The 27,703-nt window shown below is 43.7% G+C and overlaps 3 protein-coding genes across 3 annotated transcripts; all 3 read right to left on the reverse strand.

Annotated features, from left to right (window-relative positions):
- Positions 1-1,654: 1,654 nt before the first annotated feature.
- LOC123037287 lies at positions 1,655-6,838 on the reverse strand. The gene is made up of 2 exons (XM_044457351.1): positions 6,260-6,838; positions 1,655-6,169 (listed from the first exon to the last, which is right to left on the reverse strand). Exons 1-2 carry the CDS (start codon positions 6,836-6,838, stop codon positions 1,655-1,657), a joined length of 5,094 nt encoding a protein of 1,697 aa, XP_044313286.1.
- Positions 6,839-7,359: 521 nt separating this feature from the next.
- On the reverse strand, positions 7,360-12,570 carry LOC123037288. The gene is made up of 2 exons (XM_044457352.1): positions 11,992-12,570; positions 7,360-11,901 (listed from the first exon to the last, which is right to left on the reverse strand). Exons 1-2 carry the CDS (start codon positions 12,568-12,570, stop codon positions 7,360-7,362), a joined length of 5,121 nt encoding a protein of 1,706 aa, XP_044313287.1.
- Positions 12,571-13,233: 663 nt separating this feature from the next.
- Positions 13,234-15,639, reverse strand: LOC123037289. The gene has a single exon (XM_044457353.1). It carries the CDS (start codon positions 15,637-15,639, stop codon positions 13,234-13,236), a length of 2,406 nt encoding a protein of 801 aa, XP_044313288.1.
- Between the last annotated feature and the right edge of the window lie 12,064 nt (positions 15,640-27,703).

The raw sequence follows: 27,703 nt of genomic DNA on the forward strand, positions 1-27,703 counted from the left end.
TGCATTTAAATCTATTCTTATTTAGTCAAGCAGTTTTATTTGTTTTGTGTTAAAAGGCATGTTTTTATAATTAATTTAAATATATAAAACGAAACATTTAATTTGATACGCAGATATTAATTTTTATTTATCTATCGTTTTTTTTGTATACCTAATAAATATTTAAAGCTAATATTATTATTTTATAAAATGTTAAACTATTTATAATAACACGAATTGAATGCTTTATTATAAAACTAAGCTACAGGATATATATGTTATATTTTTTAGAATGTTTTTTCGGTGCCATTTTTTTTTATTTTTCCCCTTTGGGTTTCTCTTTTTTCTAAATAATTAAAATAGTTTTTACAAATATTTATATAAATTTAATTTATATTATGATAATAATTTTATATAATGTTATTATAATACGTATAATATATAAAAAAAGAATCATATGGCGTTAATCATCTTGGAGCTTATATTGGTCTTTGCCTTTCCAGAACTTGCATGATATTTATTTCAGCAGCGCTAATTCGCACACAACCGTCGGCTCACATCCATTAAATAAAAATAAATAAATACATTTTTTTGTGCAAGCCGTGACGGTGCGCAATATATATATTTTTTCCGATTCCTACAGCTCATTTTCGCAGCACAGCAACCAACTGCAAATATCTTGCAGAATATTATTTCAAAATCATCGTTATTTTCCTCGCACATAAAAATAGTTGTTTCGAAAACCTTGAAATTTGTACTCGTGTTCCGTTTCCACATATTCCAAAAATAGACCGGAGCCGCAACGCTAATAGCAAACACAAGCGGACCGCTTGCAATCTATACCAAGGATACTTACCACTGCGATATATTAATTTTTTTTTTTTTTTTTTTTAAACAAAATTAAATTAATTCTATACGATTTTTGTCGCGTCGCATTGACATTGTTGACATTCCGCCATTAGGATTTTCGAAATTTTTGGGCCGCACCTGTATCTTCCGGAAGTTATCGATTTCGTCGTCCCTGTTCTTTTCGAATCCAACCTGGTGATCCGCAACAGCGTGACCACCTTTCAGGACAGACTTTTCCGGGCGGGTCTAATTTTTACAAAACCAGATAGGTTTGCCCAATTAATCTGATTTCTGGAATGCCAGGAGACATAACGAAGTTAACAGTTCCGTCTGCAAATAAAATGCGATCGCTATCCGCATCTTCTCGCGCGCGCACCTCAAGCCCACTAGCCCCAAAATCAATAACGAAGGCAAAGAGCGAAACTTTATTAGCCACCCAAGAAGGCGACAAGAAGTTGCCTATTCCTACGAGCAATCAGAAACGATTGTCTCTGAGTCCGCTCACGCCTAAAGTTAGGTCACAAATCCAGACCAAGTCCATTGTTGAGCTAACAAGCCTTTTTGTCAGCTATTTTTAAAACAAATCACAAGGCGAGATAAATTCAATATTTCAGTTTATTAACTTTATGAATGTATGCAAGGGCTACGGGCTTTGCGAACACCGCAGCTTGCTTATCAACAACAACAAATTTATGCGCTGGCGACGGACCGTAGGCGTTGAGAGGCGGGCTCAGACTGACTAGTCCAATTATAGAGAGATAAGAGGAGCCGCTTAGAAATGAGTGATTCTGACTCTCTATTTAGTTGGAGTGGTTTGCCGCTGCGCTCAACATACTCCCCCGTTGGAAGCCTGTCTTTCAACTTCATCATTGGTGGGCAGCAGGCACAACTTATTAACAGCTCTCCTGATGTCACACGTGGACGTTTTCAGATCAGCAACTCGGCAAACACCATCTCGTCCAGGAATAAGTGCGGTCACCCTAGCTAAGGGCCACCGCATGGGAGGTAGATTTTCATCCTTTATCAAAACTACGTCGTTGACCTTCAGCATTCGTTCAGGAGACCGCCATTTGGTGCGTTGTTGCAGAAGGGTAAGATACTCCTTCTGCCATCGGGACCAGAATAGTTGCTGCAGATATGTTACACGCTGCCAACCATCCAAGCGGTTATAGTTAAGCTTGGTTAGATCGGGCTCAATGATAGTAGTGGAAGGGCCACCAAAAAGTAGGTGGGCAGGAGTCAAAACATCAAGATCATCTGGATTCTCTGAAACGGATAGCAAGGGGCGAGAATTAATGATTGACGCAATCTGACAAACCAAAGTGCGAAGCTCATCAAAACTAAGCGTTTGGCGGCCAACAGAGCGGTAGAAATGGTGTTTGGCCGTCTTGACTGCTGCCTCCCACAATCCGCCAAAGTGTGGTGAGCGAGGCGGAATAAATTGCCAGTCGATTCCCTCAGCCAAGCAAGCTTGATGAACAGACTGCATATGAGAATCGCTAAGCAGCAGCCGCTTCAAATCCGCCAACTCATTTTTTGCTCCTACAAAGTTGGTAGCATTGTCCGACCAAATTTGACTAGGCTTTCCACGTGTAGAAATGAATCTCTTCAAAGCACTTAAAAACGACGCAGTTGTTAGATCCTTGACAAGCTCTAAGTGCACAGCCTTGCTTGTAAAGCAGATGAACACGCATACGTAGCACTTGATGGGAGACCTGGTGCGAACTTCTGATTTGTAAAGGAAAGGTCCACAATAGTCGACGCCAGAAACAGCAAAGGCCCGTACGCACTCCAAACGTTCCTTCGGAAGATTAGCCATGATTGGTTCCAGAAATTTGGGCCTGGCCCGGAAGCACTCCACACAGCCTTTCAGTACATTTGAGACCGTTCGCAGTCCTCCAATAGGCCAGTATTGTAGTCGGATGCTTGCCAACAGAGCGCGCGGTCCTGCATGCAGGTTCATCTTATGGAAGTGCATGATGAGCGCTAAGGTGAGTGGGTGACGACGTGGCACTATTATGGGATGGCGAGCCTCATACGCAAGTGTTGAATTTTCGAGGCGTCCACCAACTCGAAGAAGGCCACATGCATCTATGAAGGGCAAGAGCGAAGCAATAGAACTTGATTTTTTAACAATGCTATTTGAACGAAGCTCCTTTATGTCCTCCCATAAATGAGCCAATTGGACGCCTCGCCAGAGCATATATGTCCCACGTTGCACATCAGATATTTCGAGACCACGATGCCACAAGCGGTGAGAAAATTTGTAAATGTATGCGAACACGCGCTGCATGGAAGGGAACGAGTTGCCATACTTGGATCTAAGGGTGACATCAACGTGAGGTGACTTGACCATCAGCACCTGTTTACGTAACTCAAGGCTCGGATCGCCATAATGCAGACGCGTAGGCCAATCCTTGCGACCACCAAGTAAAAATGGTGGGCCATGAAACCAGATCTCAGAAAGCGCCAGTAAATCCGGAGTAGACCCCCTGGACAAAATGTCGGCAGGATTCAGTGTAGTCGGAATATGATGCCATTCCATATTAGTAGTCAATTCCTGTATAGAAGCCACTCGGTTTGCCACGAAGACGTTGAATTTGAAAGGCTCATTACCGATCCAGGATAGCGCCACAGAGGAATCACACCAGCAGTGAAAAGGACCATTGAACATATCCATTTTCATAACTTCATTCATCAGCTTGGCTAGTAGCAGGGCGCCACATAACTCCAGCTTAGGTACAGATATCGTTTTGAGAGGCGCTACTCGGGATTTGGAACATAAGAGATGGCTGCTGGCTGGAGAAGTGCCCCTAGACAGCACATATATGCAAGCTCCGTAAGCTTCCTCGCTGGCATCGCAGAAACCATGAATTTCAACATCAGTTTCTGAAAGAAGCAAAAATCTTGGGAATGATATGCGTTGAACGCTCTGAAAACTGATGCACATTTCAATCCAGCAGGTGTTACGATCTAAGGGCAAACTTTCATCCCAATCCAATTTGTCCTTGCAGAGTTGTTGAAGAAACACCTTGGCCTTTGTGATTACTGGACCAAGAAGGCCTAGCGGGTCATAGAAACGAGCAACGGTGGCCAGAACAGATCGTCGGCAGGCCTTGGAGCCGGGATCTAGAGACGATAAAGAGAACAGCAGCTCGTCTGTTGCCGGATCCCATGCAAGACCAAGAGTTTTGGTTATATCGCTGCCATCGTCGAACTTCAAATACTTCTCCTTGTCATCATCTGACACATCCTTTAAGACCTCGTGGTGGCTGGTGCACCACTTTCGTAACTTGAAGTCACCTCGAGCAAGTATCTCAGTGGTCTGTCGCATTTTCTCAATAGCCTCAGCAACAGAGCTTCCACCGGAGATGAAATCATCGACATAGAAATCTTGTTGCAGAGCAACTGAGCCAGCAGGGAAGGAATCCCTCTCATCAATGGCCAGCTGGTGCATTGCACGAACAGAAAGGAATGAGGCAGGCTTGGTTCCGTAGGTCACTGTATCCAGTTTGTAAACTTCGAGCTCTTTGTCCGGTTCGTCTCGCCATAAAATGCATTGCAAGTAGTTATCGGGTTCACTCACCCTTACGCACCGATACATCTTGCAAATGTCTCCAGTCAGGGCCACCTGATAAGTACGAAATTTTATCAAAATGTTAAACAGCCTTGGCTGTATAACGGGCCCAGCCATAAGGACATCATTAAGAGACGACCCGGATGAGGCTAACGCCGATCCATCGAAGACAACGCGAAGCTTGGTTGTTGTGCTATCCTCCTTTAGAACACAATGGTGCGGCAGGAAATACTTGCAAAGACCCACAGCCTCGGGGCTGACTCTGGACATGTGGTTTAGCTCCAAGTATTCCTTAATAAAGGCCACATATTGACGCTTTAAATGGGGATTCCTTTGCAGTTTGCGTTCAAGATTAAGAAATCTTCGGTGTGCCTGTGTGTAGGAATCGCCAAGGGCTTTAGCATGGTGCTTCAACGGCAGGCGAACAGAGTAAGCGCCAGAGGGAAGACGATGGAAGTTTTTGATAAAATGACCCTCACACTCCAGCTCTTCCTTGCTGGCCATTATGACTCCACTGTCCAAATTTTCGACTTCCCAAAATCGCCTAACCAGATCCTCCAAGCGGACATTATGTAGTGTAGCTCCATTTTCCAAGCCTTGAGATGCTAAAAGAGATGTATTGCCGCGAAGTCTATCTCCACCACCAGTCACGATCCAGCCAAGGCGAGTCTTCTGCAGTAGAGGCAATCCATGAACCAGCTTAATTTGGCCCACGCATAACAGGTCATAAAATAGGCCGGCACCAAGAAGCAGGTCAACGCGCTGGGGACAGTTGAATGCAGGGTCAGCCAACTGTATGTTAGATGGCATATTCCAATCAGCGATATCAATGATGTAACTAGGCTGACTGTCTGTAATCGTTGGCACGACCAGTGCCGTTAGAGCCACAGAGTATTCAGAAGAACGCGACTGGAGGGAGATGCTGACTGTAGATCCTTCTGAAGAAACAGCTGTATCACCAAGACCAGTTACCGTTGCTGCTGACCGAGATTTCCTTAACTGCAACTCCTGGGCGAAGCGAGATGTAATTAGGTGTAGTTGAGATCCAGAATCCAGTAGGACTCGGCAAGGTACCGGGGAACCAGCTCTGTTCTTTACAAGAACTATAGCGGTGGCCAAAAGCACAACATCAGAATGAAATCCTTGGGCCGCAAGCGAGGCAGATGGCTGCGAGGGTGGTGAATCATCAGGACGTAGATGGAGCAGCGTGTGGTGTTTTCCACCGCATGTGCGGCAATGGCCGGAGTTGCACGTTCGAGTGTGGTGCCCCTTCTTTAGGCAATTGAAGCACAAGGAAAGTCTTTTTATTTCCCTTTGCCGTAGACTAGGAGACAGACCGGAGAAGGAGCTACAGGAGTATATTCCATGACCAGGAGTATCACAAAAAACGCAGCTACTCTGGCTGACCTGGGCACCAAGTAACGTCCTTCTGGCAGGCCTTGGAGCTGAATGGTCATGGGCCATGTTGGAAGCCAAGGCATGCTGAACGCTCTCCAGTTTCTGGCATCGCCCTTCAAGGTACGAGAGCAAATCCTCCTCGCTTGGAATCATATCCGTTGACAAACTTTCCTCCCAGTTGGCTTGGGTTGCTGCATCCAATTTTTGCACTATCATGTATACAACCATGCAGCCTGAGATTTGTTTTAAATCTCCCAAGGCCTGAAGCGCTCGCATATGCCCAATAATTTTGTCCGAAAAATCCCGCAATGCCACAGCAGACGCAGACTCGAGCCTCTTGAGCCCAAGAATTTCATTGATGTGTGCCTGGAAAACAAGACGTTTATTATTAAAACGTTTATTTAGGATTTCTAGTGCCACACGATAATTGGCACCAGATATTTCTAATGATCGAACCGACTCCAGCGCAGCTCCAGCTAAGCATGACCGCAAATGTTGAAGCTTTTCTATGTCAGCCAAGTAGGGGTCCTTATCTATCACCGAGATAAACATGGAGAGGAAATCTGAGTATTCGGTGTATCCACTAGAGAATGTAGGCAGTTTTACTTCGGGCAGGCGAATCCTATGCCCTCGATCAACCATGACAGTTGACTGATCCAGGTTGGGATCAAGGTGCATAGTGGAAGATGTTGGCATTCGAAGCTGACAGTTGTCAAGTTGCCGTCTTAGCCGTGACTTGACCGATACCATGAGCATTTCAAAATTGTCGCTAAGCTCACTGCCGATTTCCGAATAGTCTAGCTCCTCCAGCGCATTGTGGGCAAGCCTGAATGAGGCTTGAGTATGCTCAAGAAGTTCTAGCCGAACTGTCAACTCCGCGGACCCAAACAGGCAAATCGCGTCTTTAGCTAGCGAAATATCCATGCGCTTTAAGCTATTGTACACCGATTCGGCTTTGCACTTCAAGAACCGCACTTTAGTTTCAGCCGTCATAATATTATGGTCCGCCACTGTGCTGCCTTCGTCTGAACTCATCTGTGCGTATGTATTTGTATAAAGCAAACCGAAACGCACTGCACAACTCGGGAGTTTACAGTTACAATTGTCAGAAGTCTTTGTTTTTGTAACGGCAAGAAAGTACAGTCACCAGTTGGCGAGGCAGAAAATTTATTAGGACCAGCTTAAAGCGGAACCAGCCTAATGTAACAGTTGTTTTTTGTCTTCTTTGTGCACTGTTTCTTTTGCACAAACGAATTTCCACAGACTTGAATTTACGAATCTCGCCGGGGCCTCCAAATGTTGAGCTAACAAGCCTTTTTGTCAGCTATTTTTAAAACAAATCACAAGGCGAGATAAATTCAATATTTCAGTTTATTAACTTTATGAATGTATGCAAGGGCTACGGGCTTTGCGAACACCGCAGCTTGCTTATCAACAACAACAAATTTATGCGCTGGCGACGGACCGTAGGCGTTGAGAGGCGGGCTCAGACTGACAAGTCCAATTATAGAGAGATAAGAGGAGCCGCTTAGAAATGAGTGATTCTGACTCTCTATTTAGTTGGAGTGGTTTGCCGCTGCGCTCAACATACTCCCCCCGTTGGAAGCCTGTCTTTCAACTTCATCATTGGTGGGCAGCAGGCACAACTTATTAACAGCTCTCCTGATGTCACACGTGGACGTTTTCAGATCAGCAACTCGGCAAACACCATCTCGTCCAGGAATAAGTGCGGTCACCCTAGCTAAGGGCCACCGCATGGGAGGTAGATTTTCATCCTTTATCAAAACTACGTCGTTGACCTTCAGCATTCGTTCAGGAGACCGCCATTTGGTGCGTTGTTGCAGAAGGGTAAGATACTCCTTCTGCCATCGGGACCAGAATAGTTGCTGCAGATATGTTACACGCTGCCAACCATCCAAGCGGTTATAGTTAAGCTTGGTTAGATCGGGCTCAATGATAGTAGTGGAAGGGCCACCAAAAAGTAGGTGGGCAGGAGTCAAAACATCAAGATCATCTGGATTCTCTGAAACGGATAGCAAGGGGCGAGAATTAATGATTGACGCAATCTGACAAACCAAAGTGCGAAGCTCATCAAAACTAAGCGTTTGGCGGCCAACAGAGCGGTAGAAATGGTGTTTGGCCGTCTTGACTGCTGCCTCCCACAATCCGCCAAAGTGTGGTGAGCGAGGCGGAATAAATTGCCAGTCGATTCCCTCAGCCAAGCAAGCTTGATGAACAGACTGCATATGAGAATCGCTAAGCAGCAGCCGCTTCAAATCCGCCAACTCATTTTTTGCTCCTACAAAGTTGGTAGCATTGTCCGACCAAATTTGACTAGGCTTTCCACGTGTAGAAATGAATCTCTTCAAAGCACTTAAAAACGACGCAGTTGTTAGATCCTTGACAAGCTCTAAGTGCACAGCCTTGCTTGTAAAGCAGATGAACACGCATACGTAGCACTTGATGGGAGACCTGGTGCGAACTTCTGATTTGTAAAGGAAAGGTCCACAATAGTCGACGCCAGAAACAGCAAAGGCCCGTACGCACTCCAAACGTTCCTTCGGAAGATTAGCCATGATTGGTTCCAGAAATTTGGGCCTGGCCCGGAAGCACTCCACACAGCCTTTCAGTACATTTGAGACCGTTCGCAGTCCTCCAATAGGCCAGTATTGTAGTCGGATGCTTGCCAACAGAGCGCGCGGTCCTGCATGCAGGTTCATCTTATGGAAGTGCATGATGAGCGCTAAGGTGAGTGGGTGACGACGTGGCACTATTATGGGATGGCGAGCCTCATACGCAAGTGTTGAATTTTCGAGGCGTCCACCAACTCGAAGAAGGCCACATGCATCTATGAAGGGCAAGAGCGAAGCAATAGAACTTGATTTTTTAACAATGCTATTTGAACGAAGCTCCTTTATGTCCTCCCATAAATGAGCCAATTGGACGCCTCGCCAGAGCATATATGTCCCACGTTGCACATCAGATATTTCGAGACCACGATGCCACAAGCGGTGAGAAAATTTGTAAATGTATGCGAACACGCGCTGCATGGAAGGGAACGAGTTGCCATACTTGGATCTAAGGGTGACATCAACGTGAGGTGACTTGACCATCAGCACCTGTTTACGTAACTCAAGGCTCGGATCGCCATAATGCAGACGCGTAGGCCAATCCTTGCGACCACCAAGTAAAAATGGTGGGCCATGAAACCAGATCTCAGAAAGCGCCAGTAAATCCGGAGTAGACCCCCTGGACAAAATGTCGGCAGGATTCAGTGTAGTCGGAATATGATGCCATTCCATATTAGTAGTCAATTCCTGTATAGAAGCCACTCGGTTTGCCACGAAGACGTTGAATTTGAAAGGCTCATTACCGATCCAGGATAGCGCCACAGAGGAATCACACCAGCAGTGAAAAGGACCATTGAACATATCCATTTTCATAACTTCATTCATCAGCTTGGCTAGTAGCAGGGCGCCACATAACTCCAGCTTAGGTACAGATATCGTTTTGAGAGGCGCTACTCGGGATTTGGAACATAAGAGATGGCTGCTGGCTGGAGAAGTGCCCCTAGACAGCACATATATGCAAGCTCCGTAAGCTTCCTCGCTGGCATCGCAGAAACCATGAATTTCAACATCAGTTTCTGAAAGAAGCAAAAATCTTGGGAATGATATGCGTTGAACGCTCTGAAAACTGATGCACATTTCAATCCAGCAGGTGTTACGATCTAAGGGCAAACTTTCATCCCAATCCAATTTGTCCTTGCAGAGTTGTTGAAGAAACACCTTGGCCTTTGTGATTACTGGACCAAGAAGGCCTAGCGGGTCATAGAAACGAGCAACGGTGGCCAGAACAGATCGTCGGCAGGCCTTGGAGCCGGGATCTAGAGACGATAAAGAGAACAGCAGCTCGTCTGTTGCCGGATCCCATGCAAGACCAAGAGTTTTGGTTATATCGCTGCCATCGTCGAACTTCAAATACTTCTCCTTGTCATCATCTGACACATCCTTTAAGACCTCGTGGTGGCTGGTGCACCACTTTCGTAACTTGAAGTCACCTCGAGCAAGTATCTCAGTGGTCTGTCGCATTTTCTCAATAGCCTCAGCAACAGAGCTTCCACCGGAGATGAAATCATCGACATAGAAATCTTGTTGCAGAGCAACTGAGCCAGCAGGGAAGGAATCCCTCTCATCAATGGCCAGCTGGTGCATTGCACGAACAGAAAGGAATGAGGCAGGCTTGGTTCCGTAGGTCACTGTATCCAGTTTGTAAACTTCGAGCTCTTTGTCCGGTTCGTCTCGCCATAAAATGCATTGCAAGTAGTTATCGGGTTCACTCACCCTTACGCACCGATACATCTTGCAAATGTCTCCAGTCAGGGCCACCTGATAAGTACGAAATTTTATCAAAATGTTAAACAGCCTTGGCTGTATAACGGGCCCAGCCATAAGGACATCATTAAGAGACGACCCGGATGAGGCTAACGCCGATCCATCGAAGACAACGCGAAGCTTGGTTGTTGTGCTATCTTCCTTTAGAACACAATGGTGCGGCAGGAAATACTTGCAAAGACCCACAGCCTCGGGGCTGACTCTGGACATGTGGTTTAGCTCCAAGTATTCCTTAATAAAGGCCACATATTGACGCTTTAAATGGGGATTCCTTTGCAGTTTGCGTTCAAGATTAAGAAATCTTCGGTGTGCCTGTGTGTAGGAATCGCCAAGGGCTTTAGCATGGTGCTTCAACGGCAGGCGAACAGAGTAAGCGCCAGAGGGAAGACGATGGAAGTTTTTGATAAAATGACCCTCACACTCCAGCTCTTCCTTGCTGGCCATTATGACTCCACTGTCCAAATTTTCGACTTCCCAAAATCGCCTAACCAGATCCTCCAAGCGGACATTATGTAGTGTAGCTCCATTTTCCAAGCCTTGAGATGCTAAAAGAGATGTATTGCCGCGAAGTCTATCTCCACCACCAGTCACGATCCAGCCAAGGCGAGTCTTCTGCAGTAGAGGCAATCCATGAACCAGCTTAATTTGGCCCACGCATAACAGGTCATAAAATAGGCCGGCACCAAGAAGCAGGTCAACGCGCTGGGGACAGTTGAATGCAGGGTCAGCCAACTGTATGTTAGATGGCATATTCCAATCAGCGATATCAATGATGTAACTAGGCTGACTGTCTGTAATCGTTGGCACGACCAGTGCCGTTAGAGCCACAGAGTATTCAGAAGAACGCGACTGGAGGGAGATGCTGACTGTAGATCCTTCTGAAGAAACAGCTGTATCACCAAGACCAGTTACCGTTGCTGCTGACCGAGATTTCCTTAACTGCAACTCCTGGGCGAAGCGAGATGTAATTAGGTGTAGTTGAGATCCAGAATCCAGTAGGACTCGGCAAGGTACCGGGGAACCAGCTCTGTTCTTTACAAGAACTATAGCGGTGGCCAAAAGCACAACATCAGAATGAAATCCTTGGGCCGCAAGCGAGGCAGATGGCTGCGAGGGTGGTGAATCATCAGGACGTAGATGGAGCAGCGTGTGGTGTTTTCCACCGCATGTGCGGCAATGGCCGGAGTTGCACGTTCGAGTGTGGTGCCCCTTCTTTAGGCAATTGAAGCACAAGGAAAGTCTTTTTATTTCCCTTTGCCGTAGACTAGGAGACAGACCGGCGAAGGAGCTACAGGAGTATATTCCATGACCAGGAGTATCACAAAAAACGCAGCTACTCTGGCTGACCTGGGCACCAAGTAACGTCCTTCTGGCAGGCCTTGGAGCTGAATGGTCATGGGCCATGTTGGAAGCCAAGGCATGCTGAACGCTCTCCAGTTTCTGGCATCGCCCTTCAAGGTACGAGAGCAAATCCTCCTCGCTTGGAATCATATCCGTTGACAAACTTTCCTCCCAGTTGGCTTGGGTTGCTGCATCCAATTTTTGCACTATCATGTATACAACCATGCAGCCTGAGATTTGTTTTAAATCTCCCAAGGCCTGAAGCGCTCGCATATGCCCAATAATTTTGTCCGAAAAATCCCGCAATGCCACAGCAGACGCAGACTCGAGCCTCTTGAGCCCAAGAATTTCATTGATGTGTGCCTGGAAAACAAGACGTTTATTATTAAAACGTTTATTTAGGATTTCTAGTGCCACACGATAATTGGCACCAGATATTTCTAATGATCGAACCGATTCCAGCGCAGCTCCAGCTAAGCATGACCGCAAATGTTGAAGCTTTTCTATGTCAGCCAAGTAGGGGTCCTTATCTATCACCGAGATAAACATGGAGAGGAAATCTGAGTATTCGGTGTATCCACTAGAGAATGTAGGCAGTTTTACTTCGGGCAGGCGAATCCTATGCCCTCGATCAACCATGACAGTTGACTGATCCAGGTTGGGATCAAGGTGCATAGTGGAAGATGTTGGCATTCGAAGCTGACAGTTGTCAAGTTGCTGTCTTAGCCGTGACTTGACCGATACCATGAGCATTTCAAAATTGTCGCTAAGCTCACTGCCGATTTCCGAATAGTCTAGCTCCTCCAGCGCATTGTGGGCAAGCCTGAATGAGGCTTGAGTATGCTCAAGAAGTTCTAGCCGAACTGTCAACTCCGCGGACCCAAACAGGCAAATCGCGTCTTTAGCTAGCGAAATATCCATGCGCTTTAAGCTATTGTACACCGATTCGGCTTTGCACTTCAAGAACCGCACTTTAGTTTCAGCCGTCATAATATTATGGTCCGCCACTGTGCTGCCTTCGTCTGAACTCATCTGTGCGTATGTATTTGTATAAAGCAAACCGAAACGCACTGCACAACTCGGGAGTTTACAGTTACAATTGTCAGAAGTCTTTGTTTTTGTAACGGCAAGAAAGTACAGTCACCAGTTGGCGAGGCAGAAAATTTATTAGGACCAGCTTAAAGCGGAACCAGCCTAATGTAACAGTTGTTTTTTGTCTTCTTTGTGCACTGTTTCTTTTGCACAAACGAATTTCCACAGACTTGAATTTACGAATCTCGCCGGGGCCTCCAAATGTTGAGCTAACAAGCCTTTTTGTCAGCTATTTTTAAAACAAATCACAAGGCGAGATAAATTCAATATTTCAGTTTATTAACTTTATGAATGTATGCAAGGGCTACGGGCTTTGCGAACACCGAAGCTTGCTTATCAACAACAACAAATTTATGCGCTGGCGACGGACCGTAGGCGTTGAGGGAGGCGGGCCTCAGACTGACTAGTCCAATTATAGAGAGATAAGAGGAGCCGCTTAGAAATGAGTGATTCTGACTCTCTATTTATTTGAGTTGGCTGGGCTTTGCGCTCAACATACTCCCCCCGTTGGAAGCCTGTCTTTCAACTTCATCATTGGTGGACAGGCACAGGCACATTATTTACTTAACAGCTCTCCTGATGTCACACGTGGACGTTTTCAGATCAGCAACTCGGCAAACACCATCTCGTCCAGGAATAAGTGCGGTCACCCTCGCTAGCTAGGGCCACCGCATGGGGAGGTAGATTTTCATCCTTTATCAAAACTACGTCGTTGACCTTCAGCATTCGTTCAGGAGACCGCCATTTGGTGCGTTGTTGCAGAAGGGTAAGATACTCCTTCTGCCATCGGGACCAGAATAGTTGCTGCAGATATGTTACACGCTGCCAACCATCCAAGCGGTTATAGTTAAGCTTGGTTAGATCGGGCTCAATGATAGTAGTGGAAGGGCCACCAAAAAGTAGGTGGGCAGGAGTCAAAACATCAAGATCATCTGGATTCTCTGAAACGGATAGCAAGGGGCGAGAATTAATGATTGACGCAATCTGACAAACCAAAGTGCGAAGCTCATCAAAACTAAGCGTTTGGCGGCCAACAGAGCGGTAGAAATGGTGTTTGGCCGTCTTGACTGCTGCCTCCCACAATCCGCCAAAGTGTGGTGAGCGAGGCGGAATAAATTGCCAGTCGATTCCCTCAGCCAAGCAAGCTTGATGAACAGACTGCATATGAGAATCGCTAAGCAGCAGCCGCTTCAAATCCGCCAACTCATTTTTTGCTCCTACAAAGTTGGTAGCATTGTCCGACCAAATTTGACTAGGCTTTCCACGTGTAGAAATGAATCTCTTCAAAGCACTTAAAAACGACGCAGTTGTTAGATCCTTGACAAGCTCTAAGTGCACAGCCTTGCTTGTAAAGCAGATGAACACGCATACGTAGCACTTGATGGGAGACCTGGTGCGAACTTCTGATTTGTAAAGGAAAGGTCCACAATAGTCGACGCCAGAAACAGCAAAGGCCCGTACGCACTCCAAACGTTCCTTCGGAAGATTAGCCATGATTGGTTCCAGAAATTTGGGCCTGGCCCGGAAGCACTCCACACAGCCTTTCAGTACATTTGAGACCGTTCGCAGTCCTCCAATAGGCCAGTATTGTAGTCGGATGCTTGCCAACAGAGCGCGCGGTCCTGCATGCAGGTTCATCTTATGGAAGTGCATGATGAGCGCTAAGGTGAGTGGGTGACGACGTGGCACTATTATGGGATGGCGAGCCTCATACGCAAGTGTTGAATTTTCGAGGCGTCCACCAACTCGAAGAAGGCCACATGCATCTATGAAGGGCAAGAGCGAAGCAATAGAACTTGATTTTTTAACAATGCTATTTGAACGAAGCTCCTTTATGTCCTCCCATAAATGAGCCAATTGGACGCCTCGCCAGAGCATATATGTCCCACGTTGCACATCAGATATTTCGAGACCACGATGCCACAAGCGGTGAGAAAATTTGTAAATGTATGCGAACACGCGCTGCATGGAAGGGAACGAGTTGCCATACTTGGATCTAAGGGTGACATCAACGTGAGGTGACTTGACCATCAGCACCTGTTTACGTAACTCAAGGCTCGGATCGCCATAATGCAGACGCGTAGGCCAATCCTTGCGACCACCAAGTAAAAATGGTGGGCCATGAAACCAGATCTCAGAAAGCGCCAGTAAATCCGGAGTAGACCCCCTGGACAAAATGTCGGCAGGATTCAGTGTAGTCGGAATATGATGCCATTCCATATTAGTAGTCAATTCCTGTATAGAAGCCACTCGGTTTGCCACGAAGACGTTGAATTTGAAAGGCTCATTACCGATCCAGGATAGCGCCACAGAGGAATCACACCAGCAGTGAAAAGGACCATTGAACATATCCATTTTCATAACTTCATTCATCAGCTTGGCTAGTAGCAGGGCGCCACATAACTCCAGCTTAGGTACAGATATCGTTTTGAGAGGCGCTACTCGGGATTTGGAACATAAGAGATGGCTGCTGGCTGGAGAAGTGCCCCTAGACAGCACATATATGCAAGCTCCGTAAGCTTCCTCGCTGGCATCGCAGAAACCATGAATTTCAACATCAGTTTCTGAAAGAAGCAAAAATCTTGGGAATGATATGCGTTGAACGCTCTGAAAACTGATGCACATTTCAATCCAGCAGGTGTTACGATCTAAGGGCAAACTTTCATCCCAATCCAATTTGTCCTTGCAGAGTTGTTGAAGAAACACCTTGGCCTTTGTGATTACTGGACCAAGAAGGCCTAGCGGGTCATAGAAACGAGCAACGGTGGCCAGAACAGATCGTCGGCAGGCCTTGGAGCCGGGATCTAGAGACGATAAAGAGAACAGCAGCTCGTCTGTTGCCGGATCCCATGCAAGACCAAGAGTTTTGGTTATATCGCTGCCATCGTCGAACTTCAAATACTTCTCCTTGTCATCATCTGACACATCCTTTAAGACCTCGTGGTGGCTGGTGCACCACTTTCGTAACTTGAAGTCACCTCGAGCAAGTATCTCAGTGGTCTGTCGCATTTTCTCAATAGCCTCAGCAACAGAGCTTCCACCGGAGATGAAATCATCGACATAGAAATCTTGTTGCAGAGCAACTCGTTCTCAGGCAAAAATGAGCAACGAAATTGCAATTGCAGCCCTCGCGCGGTTTATCATGGTGTCCGACCGTATGAGCCATTTCAGAGGGACGATTGAAACTCAGGGCCGTCACCTCCGGCTGGCCACACCTGCAAAATCCGTAAGGAGCAAGTCCGCTCGCTATGGGACAAAGCCGAAAAAGAATTCGAAGCGTGTTTAGACACGATCTCCAGTATTACGACTGAAGGGGCGGAGGAGATTTCGGCAACTCTGCACCGCAAATACGAATACTGCTATTCGGTGTACGAAGAGCTGGCGGTTCAGCTCAGCGAGCTAATTGACCGAGCCAGTTCACAGCAACCGATGTCGAGCACCGACAATCAGTCCGCGTACATTCCGTCCGGGTGCCGGTTGCCTCCATGTGATACAGAGGTATTCGAGGGAGACTATCTCAAATGGCCAACGTTCAGAGACCTTTTCACTGCCGTCTACGTCAACAACACACGGTTGACGCCGGTCGAGAAGTTATTCCATCTCAACGCGAAGACGAGCAGTGAGGCAAAGGCAATTGTTGCCCAGTCCCCGCTCACTAATGATGGTTTCGCTTCCGCTTGGGAGGCGCTTCGAGACCGTTTCGAAAACAAACGGCTTTTAGTGAACAGCCAGCTCAAGCTCCTATTTAACTTGAGTTCCGTTAATTCCGAAACTAGCCACTCCATAAAAGAGCTTCAGAGCACCATCCAAGGGTGCCTGACAGCATTAGCCCATTCCAAAATATCAACGGAAAATTGGGATTGCTTGCTGGTATACCTGTGCGCCAGTAAGTTGTCCAGGTTGACCCTGTCCTTGTGGGAACAATCCCTTACCTCAAAGTCCGATATTCCTACATGGGATGAGATGAACGCGTTCCTTAGAGATAGGTATAGAACCTTAGAAGCCATTGAGGATATGAAGCAGAGTCTTGGTGGTCCGTCAACTTCAAAAAATCCCCAGGTCACGAAAAAGCTTCACTACTTTGAAGCCAAAGTGAGTGTCAAACCAAAGAGCTGCGATTTGTGCTCTAAAGAGAGTCACCCAGTGCGGTTGTGCCCTCGCTTCATTCAGATGGCAATCGAGGCGCGGGAAAATTACATAAAAAAGAAGCAGTTATGTTTGAATTGCTTCGCGAGAGGCCATCAGCTCCGGGATTGTTCCAGTACGCACAGCTGTTTCGTGTGCCGAGGGAGACATCACCCGCTTTTGCATCGAGGCACCCCTTTTTCCAACAATCCAAGTCCCTTTGGGAATGCGAGACCTAGAGCCTATCCTCCGGCGGGAGGCTCACACATTCCAGATGAACATTCAAATGTACAAGTCTGTTTTGCCTCAGGCTCAAAAGCAGTTCTTTTGGGCACGGCAATGATTGATATCTGCCACCTCGGTTCCCACTTCCGAGCACGCGCTCTGATCGACTCGGATCGGAGGCGACGTTTATTACGGAGCGTCTTTTCAACTTCAAGTGTCTGGTTTAAATCAGACAGTTTCTGCCCAGTCAACACGGCTTTGCCATTTCTCCATTCGGTCTCCTACCAAGCCGGGCCTGCAGTTAGACACCACAGCGTATGTTCTGCCAGAATTAGCAGGCAGATTACCCTCACATTCCATTCGACAAGATGTCCTGAGAGATTTGCCAAACCTTCAATGGGCAGATTCCACATTTCTCCAGAGTTCCCAGATAGACGTTCTTATCGGAGTTGATATCCTTCCATCCGTGCTGCTGAGCGGCACAAAGACCAACATCTGCGGATCTCTTTTTGGGCAAGAGACCATTTTCGGGTGGGTGCTCACTGGTCCAGTGTTCATGTCCACAAGCAACCGAGTCTCAGCCTTTACGACTCAGGTTACGAAGCCAACTGAGGCGTCCTTAGATAAACTTCTTACTAAGTTTTGGGAGGTGGAAAATCTACCATAAAAAATGGTAAAAGAGTCCGATTCCGTCTGCGAAAGTAATTTTCTACGAACCACAACTAGAGACGCGAGCGGGAAGTACGTAGTGACGTTACCGTTCTGCGACCCCGATCATTGTGGATCTGAGTTGGGATACTCAAGGTCTATAGCACTTGCTCAGTTTCGGAGAAACGAAAATCGTTTACGAAGAGACACTCCATTAAATGAGCAGTACAACTCCGTGATCCTAGAATATTTGGATTTAGGCCATATGAGAGAGGTTTCGCCCACTCACAATTCTCCAAACTACTACCTCCCACATCATGCGGTAATAAAACCCGAAAGCACCACCACGAAACTGCGGGTGGTATTGAACGCTTCCAGCCCTTCAGCAAATGGGACTAGCTTGAACGATGTGCTTCATGCCGGTCCAGTCCTTTAATCTGACTTAACGATTCAGATTTTAAAGTGGCGCTATTTCAAGTACGTCTTTAGTGCGGACATCACTAAAATGTATAGGCAGATCTGGGTCGATCCAAAGCACACGACCTTTCAAAGGATTCTATACCGAAACAAGGATGTCAATTGCGCGCCCTATCTCGCAATCCGAGTGCTGCAACAGCTGGCTGATGACGTAGATCAGCAGTTTCCGAAAGCCAGTCACATAATCCGCAACTTCATGTATGTTGATAACGTTTTAGCAGGATCGAATTCTCAACAAGAAGCTCAACTTATCATCCAGGAGTTAGTAACCGCTTTGAATTCTGCCGGTTTTCCGCTTAGAAAGTGGACTTCCAACCACAAGGGGGTTTTAAAGGACATTCCAAATGAGCATCTTCTCCATGCTGAGTTCCTGAATATTGATGCCGAAAGCACAGCCAAAACTCTCGGCGTTCGCTGGAGAGCAACCACCGTCGAGTTCTACTTCGTGCCCCCAGAAATATCCGTCAAATCCTCCTATACAAAAAGAGAAGTTCTCTCCCAGATCGGAAAGCTATTCGATCCCGCTGGATGGCTTGCCCCGTTCATCGTCCGGCCCAAAATGTTTATGCAGGAGATCTGGCTTCAAGAGTTAGGCTGGGATGACAACCTTCCCGCCGAAATGAGCCATAGATGGCAAATGTTCCTGCAAAGTTATTCCGATCTCGATCAAATCCGTATTCCGAGATGGGTCGGTTACCAGCCCCAGGTAAAAATCGAGCTTCACGGTTTCTGTGACGTTTCCCAAAAGGCCTATGGGGCTGCGCTGTATGTCAGGGTTGAAGTCGGTCAGCAGATATTGACTAATCTGCTTACGGCAAAGACCCGGGTGGCCCCTGTGAAAACCGTATCCCTCCCCCGACTCGAGCTATGTGGTGCCCTATTGCTGGCAGATATGGCATCCACCATCCTTCCAAATATGTTGTCAGACAGCTCTGAGATTTTTTTAAAAAAACCAGCCTGCTCCTAGACCACTTTCGTAGCCAACCGCGTAACCAAAATAGCTCAAGTTACAAAGATTGAAAATTGGTCACATGTGCGATCAGAACACAATTTTGCCGACCTAGCTAGTCGCGGCGTGTCCCTGCAAGAGTTGGGCGATAGCACCCTCTGGTGGCATGGGCCCCAATGGTTACAGCTGCCCAAACTTCAATGGCCAGAAACTTCGGTTCCACACCCAGTCACTGAGTTAGAGCAGCGCGCGGTGATGATTTCCTTGAATTTTAACTTTTCGTATTTTTATACCCGTTACTCGTAGAGTAAAAGGGTATATTGTATTCGTGCAAAAGTATGTAACAGGTAGAAGGAAGCGTTTCCGACCCTATAAAGTATATATATTCTTGTTCAGGATCACTAGCCGAGTCGATCTAGCCATGTCCGTCTGTCTGTCCGTCCGTATGAACGTTGAGATCTCGGAAACTATAAAAGCTAGAAGATTGGCATTTTGCATGTAGATTTTAGGAGTTCCTACGCAGCGCAAGCCACAGTTCGGATGCTATTTTGAAAATTTTAATTGATAAGTATTTATTTCGTCAATACCTATCGATTGGCCTAATAAAAGTTTGCCACGCCCACTCTAACGCCCAAAAACCCATTAAACGCTGAAACCAGGCTAGCGCCTAGATTTCCGCCTTTCATGGCGGAGTAACGGGTACGGGAGTAACGAGGCACTCGACTATAGAGTTCTCTCATGTTTTTTTCTTCTTTTTCATAAAAATTTTCATCTTTTTTCGTTTCAACAGTAATTATTTTTAAATTACTTAAGGGCGAACGGGTCAACTGTAAAAACCGTAAAAATAACGAGGACGGAAGCTAACTTCGGCAAGCCGAAGTTGTAATACCCTTGCAGACTTTGCCGAAATTGGTAAAAGTGAAAAAGTAGCGAAAGGAATAAGGTATACATAAGTAAACTAGATTTGCATCGTTTCAAGTCAATTGCTGTTATACTGCAAAAATGTCATATACAAATAGAAAAAAAGGGATACTTTCGCAGCCCTTAACAATTTTTCCTATCTTCTTTAAGATATAGACTTCCGAGCGGCAAGCGCTTTTACCCTAATCAAGATATGCGTAAATAAATAAGAATTAAAAAAATTCTTTTAGTAGCTTACACACTGCGCGAAATATTCTGATAATCATCAAATTTGGACCGATTTCACTCTATTGTTCCTATGAGAGCTATAGGATATAGACGTCCGATCGGCACGCGCTTTTACCTTGATCAATGTATGCTTTATGCATACTCTGAAAAACATCAAATTTGGACCGATTTTACCCTATTGTTCCTATGGGAGCTATCGGATATAGACGTCCATTCGCCACGCGCTTTTACCCTGATCAAGGTATACATAAAAAAATACGATTTGGAAAGATTCATGTCAATAGCTTTTACACTGCGTGAAATATCATCAATTCTTGAAAGATATATCCAATTGTTCCTATGGGAGCTATAGGATATAGACGTCCGATCGGGGCGATTTTAGAACTTGATCTGCGTACACATGTTTTAGGACGAGTGTGAAAGTTTCAGATCGCTAGCTTTTAAACTGAGCTGAAAAACGGTATTGAAACAGACGGACAGACGGACATGGCTATATCGACTCCCCTATTGATCCTGATCAAGAATATATATACTTTATAGGGTCGGAAAAGTCTCCTTCACTGCGTTACAAACTTCTGACCAAAATTATAATACCCTCTGCAAGGGTATAAAAATATTTCATCATTCATTCCTTGTAGCTAAACGATTGTTTTTAAAACAGGAACGTTTTATGCAAAAAAATATTTGCAAGAAAAATTCTATCGTTTAAGTACACACAAAAACATTACGAACACTTACAAAAAAAATTTGAAGAAAATCAGTTCAGCAGTTTTTCGCCAATCCATATCACCGCAGTCATTTTTCAAAGAACAAAATTTCGAGATATTCGCGCTTAAAGTTTCATGTTTGGGTTTGGCCGGAGACGAGGCGCGCGGCTAGGAACGCTGTAGCTTTCTTTCTACTGCTCAAATCTCTATGAACATTTGGGGAAATGTTCTCAAGAAGTTGTTCTTCAAGATAAAGCAATATTTTTATTATTTTCGATTTTTTGAAAATGACCCCTTAAGTCTAAATTTATGTCGCACGCTTCCATGAAATCTCTTCCCAAATTAGCATCATGACTCATCGTACACAATTATTGAATGAAAATATACTTTATTCAAGTTTTTGATAATGTAACATCAAATTTTTCCTTGCGTTTGCAAATAACTCTTATTTAAACCATAATACCGCTTGTCGTCCGGCAATACTTCAATATTCTTGGGTACCATACAAGTTTTAATCAACTACTCGAATCTGGCATTCTACAATTATTGGGTTATTAGAAAATATACAAAATGTATTTTAACATGTCTTACGTAAACGTTGTCAGCTCTCTTGTTGCTTTTGTTCTGTGGGCATTGTCCTACCCAGTGTCCAATCCACTCCTCTGGCTTTATGAACCATGGACGAAATGTGGTTTGAAAATTTTAGTTTAGGGTCCAAGAGAACGCCAAGATTGTTTACAAGAGTTATTCTATCCAAAGAGCTGCCACTTAATGTGTAAGTCGCGTATATCGGATTGACCCGATAAAAAGTCATCAGCTTGCACTTGGATGCGTTTAAATTTAGTAAATTATCTCGATTGCAAGTCTAAATGGCAGGAAATGTCCTTATACTGCAGGCACAACTTAACATCATCTGCGTACATTAGCACGCGGGAATGACTTAAAATTGAGATCGTTAATAAATTATGTGAAAAGTAACGGACCCAGATGGCTCCCTTGTGGGACACCGGAGGTATCACGGAGAATTTCAGAAATTTAATTTTTAAAAAGGACCCTTTGTGACCTGCCATTCAGATAACTTGAAATCCATTTAAGCAGATCAACTGAAAAACCTAACAGGTCAAGTTTTTGAATAAGAAGTAAGTGATTTACAAAGTCAAATGCTGTACTAAAGTCTGTGTAAATGACGTCTGTTTGAAAACTACTATTGAAGCCTTTTATCACAAATGTAGTGAGCTCTAGAGGGTTTGTGATTGTGGATCTACGTTTAATAAATCCGTGTTGACATGGAGAAATGATTGATCTGCAAAGGTGCTGCAAATGAGGAGTAATAATTTTTTCAAAAAGCTTAGGAATAGCTGACAACTTAGAAATACCTCTGTAGTTACTGGCTTCTAACATGTTAACTTTTTTGAAAAGAGGAATAACAAATGATTCCTTCCAAATATTTGGGAATTGGGAGGTTTCTAGAGATAAGGTAAACAACTTGTGAAGAGGTTTGCACAGGGCCTTAGCGCAATACCTAAGCACGCACCCAGGAATACCATCGGGCCCTGGCGAATAAACAGGCTTAATACGAAGAAGATCCAAAAGAAGAGAGCTTTCTGTTAAAGTGGGACAGAATATGAGGTTTGACTTGGGCATGGTGTAAGAATAAGGCTGTGATAAATAATCTAAAGTAGAGTAAGTCGTTTGAAAAAATTGGGCAGATACATCGGCTATTGCCTGATCTGTGGTTGCCGTCATGTTTTCGAACGACAGCGAGGAAGGAAAAGAATTAGATTTACGCTTGGTGTTGACGAAATTATAAAACTTTTTCGGGTCCTGAGAGAACTGGACCTTACAAGGGTTTAAGTAACTATTATAACACTGAGCATTAAGCACGGTAAATCTTGACCGAGCACTTAAATATCTAGTAAAAACAGATTAAGAACCGGTATTTTTATTTTTCCTAAAAAGTCTGGACTTTACATTTCTTAGGTGTGTCAACTCTTTGCTAAACCAAGGTGATTTGTTGGAAATTGACGGATAGTACCACGGAACACAGGAATTAAAAAATGAGTTTATTGGAGTGTAAAAAACATTAACTGCTTCGGACATATTATTGCATAAGTAAAGATCAGACCAATTAAAGCCAGAAATAAAATTATTAAGCCTCAGAAAGTCTGCCTTGCGAAAACAATGTATTCGTTTGGATTTTTCTGATTTTTCTTCTATAACTCTACCCGTATCAAATGAAAGTTCGATTGTTGGGTGATATGGATCTTCAGGTTGCGTGAGTGGTGCTACTCTGGACAGAAACACACCTTCAGGATTCGATACAAAACACAAATCAAGTAGGCGACCTAATGAATTTCGAACGTTGTTTACTTGAGATAGAGATATGTCAAGCAGGCCGTCAATAAAATCATGCTGTGCTATAGGTAGTAAGACATTCGATCCATTTCATCCAAGTATAACCCAAACTTCTCATCAGTTGCCAGATACGAGACCCGAATTTTCGGCGCTTTTCTGATTTCTACTGTGTTTCACCGAACATCGAAATCATCTGGTCGCATAGATCATCCATTGGTTGCTAAGACCGACTTGGGTTATCGTATAACCAGGCGTTAACTTTACCTTTGACCTTGCTGAAGCATTTTTTTGGTGGTGTTCCGGCAGGAACCCTCTGAAGTTTTTCTCTGTGTCTCTTCTATTTTTTCTTTGCGACAAGAACGGTGTCCTCCACGCTCATTGTTGCCAACTGCAACAAGCAAGAGCGCAAATGAAGAAGTTAACGGGGAAACTTTCAATTTGGTCAGAGTCGTATCAAGAAAATTTGCCGCGAGTTGTGTTTTTATGTGATTATTTTCTTATGAATTAGGCAAAGAGTAGGCTTTGCCTAATTAATAGGAAAATTTCTTTGCATAACCGTGTATTTTGGTGTATAACCGTATATGAGCAATAATATTATTATTTTAGTTCGCCTTTCTCGGAATTTTAATTTTTTCTATTGAATGTGCAAATTTGTTGATATCTCTGATGTTATCTTACAAATTTGCCAATTAGTTTTCTGATAGAATAAGTTATACTCCGAAAAGTTTGTAGTTTTAGATTATAATCTTTATTTTATAGGATAGGCTTCTTCCACAGCTAAACAGAGAGTGAATCGCACAGACCACGTTCTCTCTTCTGCCCACTCATTCGTGAGAGCGGGACGAATATGTGTATACATTTTATCTTTTAAGTTAAGGTAAATGCTAGAGAGAGATTAAATATTATATTATATTTACAGTTTATAGTTATATTTACAGTTAACTTTACCGTTTAATTTAAAGTACAGTAAGTCTAAGAGAGAGTGTAGATGTGTCCTGTGTGTCCTACCACAACTCGGCCATCCTGACCGAATGATCTCCTGATCACCGTGAAAATTTGCAATAGTTTTATAATTGTACAATTATAGTCATAAATAGAATACCGTTTTTTTTTTTTTTAGATTAAAATTATTAGAAATTTTCACAATAGGTTTACTTTTTCTTATGCGAATACGCACTGTTATCATTTTTTATATTTTCCTATCCAATGCTTAATGTTGTTAATGCTCCAAACCCCTTGGTAAGGGTTGCGTGATACCTGAAATCCTTCTACATCCCTTAACAAGAATCTGTCATTACTTAATACTTTCGAAATTACATAGGGTCCTTTGTTCTTTGGAATTAGTTTTCTAGATACACCCGCTGTGCTATCGAAATTCTTGACCATTACGTAATCTCCTTTTCTATATTCCGACGGTTTTCTGGGTGTCTTATCATATTGCAGTTTGTTGTAGGCTTGTGCTTTTTCTTGACATTTTTCTGCTTCGATCCTAATGGTTGTCAAATCTCTGCCTATCGGTTCACTGTACAATTCTTCTAATTTCTCTTTTAACTCGTCTACTATTTTTCCTCTTTGTTCTAAACCAAATAAAATTTTGCTTGGACATTGTCTAATACTGCAGTGCTGTGTGTTATTCAATACATGTTCTACTTTATCTAATACTAAGTCCCAGTATATACCTTTCTCTGGTTCTGTCAGTTTCGCTATCATTGGTCCTAGGCTTCTGTTGATTCTTTCGACCTGGCCGTTTGCTTGTGGCGATCCCGTCGCTATCTTTATATGCTTAACATCGACCTTTGCCATAAAATCGTCAAACTCATTAGACGTGAAACAGCTTCCTCTATCTGAAATTATGCATTTGGGCTTGCCTTAAGGGCTAAGATAACTTCCCGGGTATTTGTTGTCTTTGTTGTATATAAACGTACAAACTTTGTGAACCCGTCAACGACGACAAATATGTGTTTCTTTGACCTGCCCGAATCGACTGGACCATAATGATCAACGTGGATAAGTTCAAAGCGTTTGCTGCCCTTTGGAATTGAATGTAGGAATCCTTCTTTTCCTACTTTGGAAGAAAATGCTATTCATTTTAAGCAGTTATTGATATGGCTTAGACATTTATCTTTAGCATTTGGAAACCAATAACTTTTCCCAATTATATCTAACATTTTGTCTCTTCCTATGTGATCGATCTCATTGTGGTATTTAAAAAGAATATGCTCTTCCATGTCTGTGGGTACGTAGAATAATAACCTGCCATCGTTGCTTTTTCTATAAATTATTCCGTTTCTCATCTCGAATAATTTGTGTTCATTTTTCTCTAGCTGACTTTTTATCACTTGTATTTTTGGATCTTTGGCTTGGCAAATAACCAGATTGTCTTCAAATGAATTTGTTTGTACCACTAAGATGTTTGTACACCTGCTAAGAGCGTCCACGTGTTGCATTTTGTTGCCTTCCCGATGTATCAAATCAAGTCGTAATTTTGTAGCTCTAATGCCCACCTAGCTATACGAGTTCGATCTTGTTAAGCGTTAATGTGAGAGAGTTACAATCGGTAATGATCTTGAAATGTCTACCAAATAGATATATTCTAAATCTACGCAATGCGTGAATAATGGCCATTGTCTCAAGTTCAAAGCTATTGTGCGCTTGGAAAAATAAAAAATTGGGTGCAGTTTACCGTCCTCTTTCTTTTGAAGTAGTACGGCGCCAAAGCCAAGAGAGCTGGCGTCGCAGTGTAGTTCTACCTCGTCCTTGTAGTTGTATATGGCTAATACTGGTGCTTCTACTAACTTCTGTTTAAGCATTACAAAACAGCTCATTTCTTTTTCTCCAAAATGGAATTTCTCGTCTTTTCTTAACAGATCATATAACGGTTTAGCTAAAGTCGAAAAATCTTTAATGAATCTGCGAAAATATGAGCATAGACCAAGAAAACTTTGAACAGATTGCGTTTTGTCTGGGATCGGAAAATTTTGGATTGCTTCTATTCCCTTGACATCTGCTCTAATGCCCTCGCCATTTATAATAAAACCCAAATATTTAATACTAGATTGGAGAAACTCGCATTTATCAATTCGTAGTTGCAATTTATTTTTAACAAGTCTAAAGAATACTTCTTTTAAAATCTGAAAATGTTCATCAAAATCCTTGCTAGCTATCATTATGTCGTCCATGTATACAATCACTTGATTGTTTCTAATAAGATTGTCGAAAATTTTATTTATGAATCTTTGAAACACTGCCGATACAGTTTTAAGACCTATTGGCATTCTAAGAAATTCAAATTGACCTAACGGTGTCACAAATGAAGTGTACTTAACTGACTCCTTATTTAATTAATTAAAACTTTGTTAAGTTTTCTAAAATCTATACAAAGTCTTATGTCACCAGTCTTTATCTTTACTAATACTATAGGCGAAGCGTATTCCGATTGGCTTGGCTGTATAATTCCGTTCTCTAAATAATCGTCCAATCATTTTTGCAACTTTTCTTTTTCTGCATAGGCGAGTCGTCGTGGCGCACAGCTAAAGGGTTTTGAATTCTCTAAATTGCGTTTTATTTCACTTTTGATTAACAGTTCTTTCGGTTTATCTACCTTCGCGTAATGGTGTTCAATTATCTCTTTCAATTGTCGTATCAAGGCTGGATTATCATTTGTACCGCATAAGTTATCGGCTCTCTCGTCGTCAATGTAGTTTATGTTCATAATTTCCCATATTGCAATTGTCATATCTAAAGCGCCATTACTAACAAGGTTGGAAACCGTTGGACCAATTGATTCACTAACTACAGGGCTGCCTGTTTTATTGCCTGTATCACAAACTATCTTACCAACTACCTTGTTAATTGTTCCATTTCCTTTATAACTGACCGTCTTACTAACTGTATCACTAACTGCTTGGCTCGCTGCATTTGTGACTGTCTTACCGACTGTTACAGCTGTATCTCTAACTGTTTCACTAAATGTGCTGCTAACTGTAGGACTAACTGTTTCACTAACTGTAGGACTAACTGTTTTACTAACTGTAGGACTAACTGTTTCACTAACTGTAGGATTAACCGTTTCACTAACTGTAGGACTAACTGTTTCATTAACTGTAGAACTAACTGTTTCACTAACTGTAGGACTAACTGTTTCACTAACTGTAGGACTAACTGTTTCACTAACTGTAGGACTAACTTTTTCACTAACTGTAGGACTACCTGTTTCAGTAACTGTAGGACTAAGTGTTTCACTAACTGTAGGATTAACCGTTTCACTAACTGTAGGACTAACTGTTTCACTAACTGTAGGACTAACTGTTTTACTAACTGTAGGACTAACTGTTTCACTAACTGTAGGACTAACTGTTTCAGTAACTGTAGGACTAACTGGTTAACTAACTGTAGGATTAACCGTTTCACTAACTGTAGGACTAACTGTTTCACTAAC

The sequence above is a fragment of the Drosophila rhopaloa genome, unplaced genomic scaffold (genome assembly GCF_018152115.1).
Source record: "Drosophila rhopaloa isolate 14029-0021.01 unplaced genomic scaffold, ASM1815211v1 contig_155, whole genome shotgun sequence".
Lineage (NCBI taxonomy): Eukaryota > Metazoa > Arthropoda > Insecta > Diptera > Drosophilidae > Drosophila > Drosophila rhopaloa.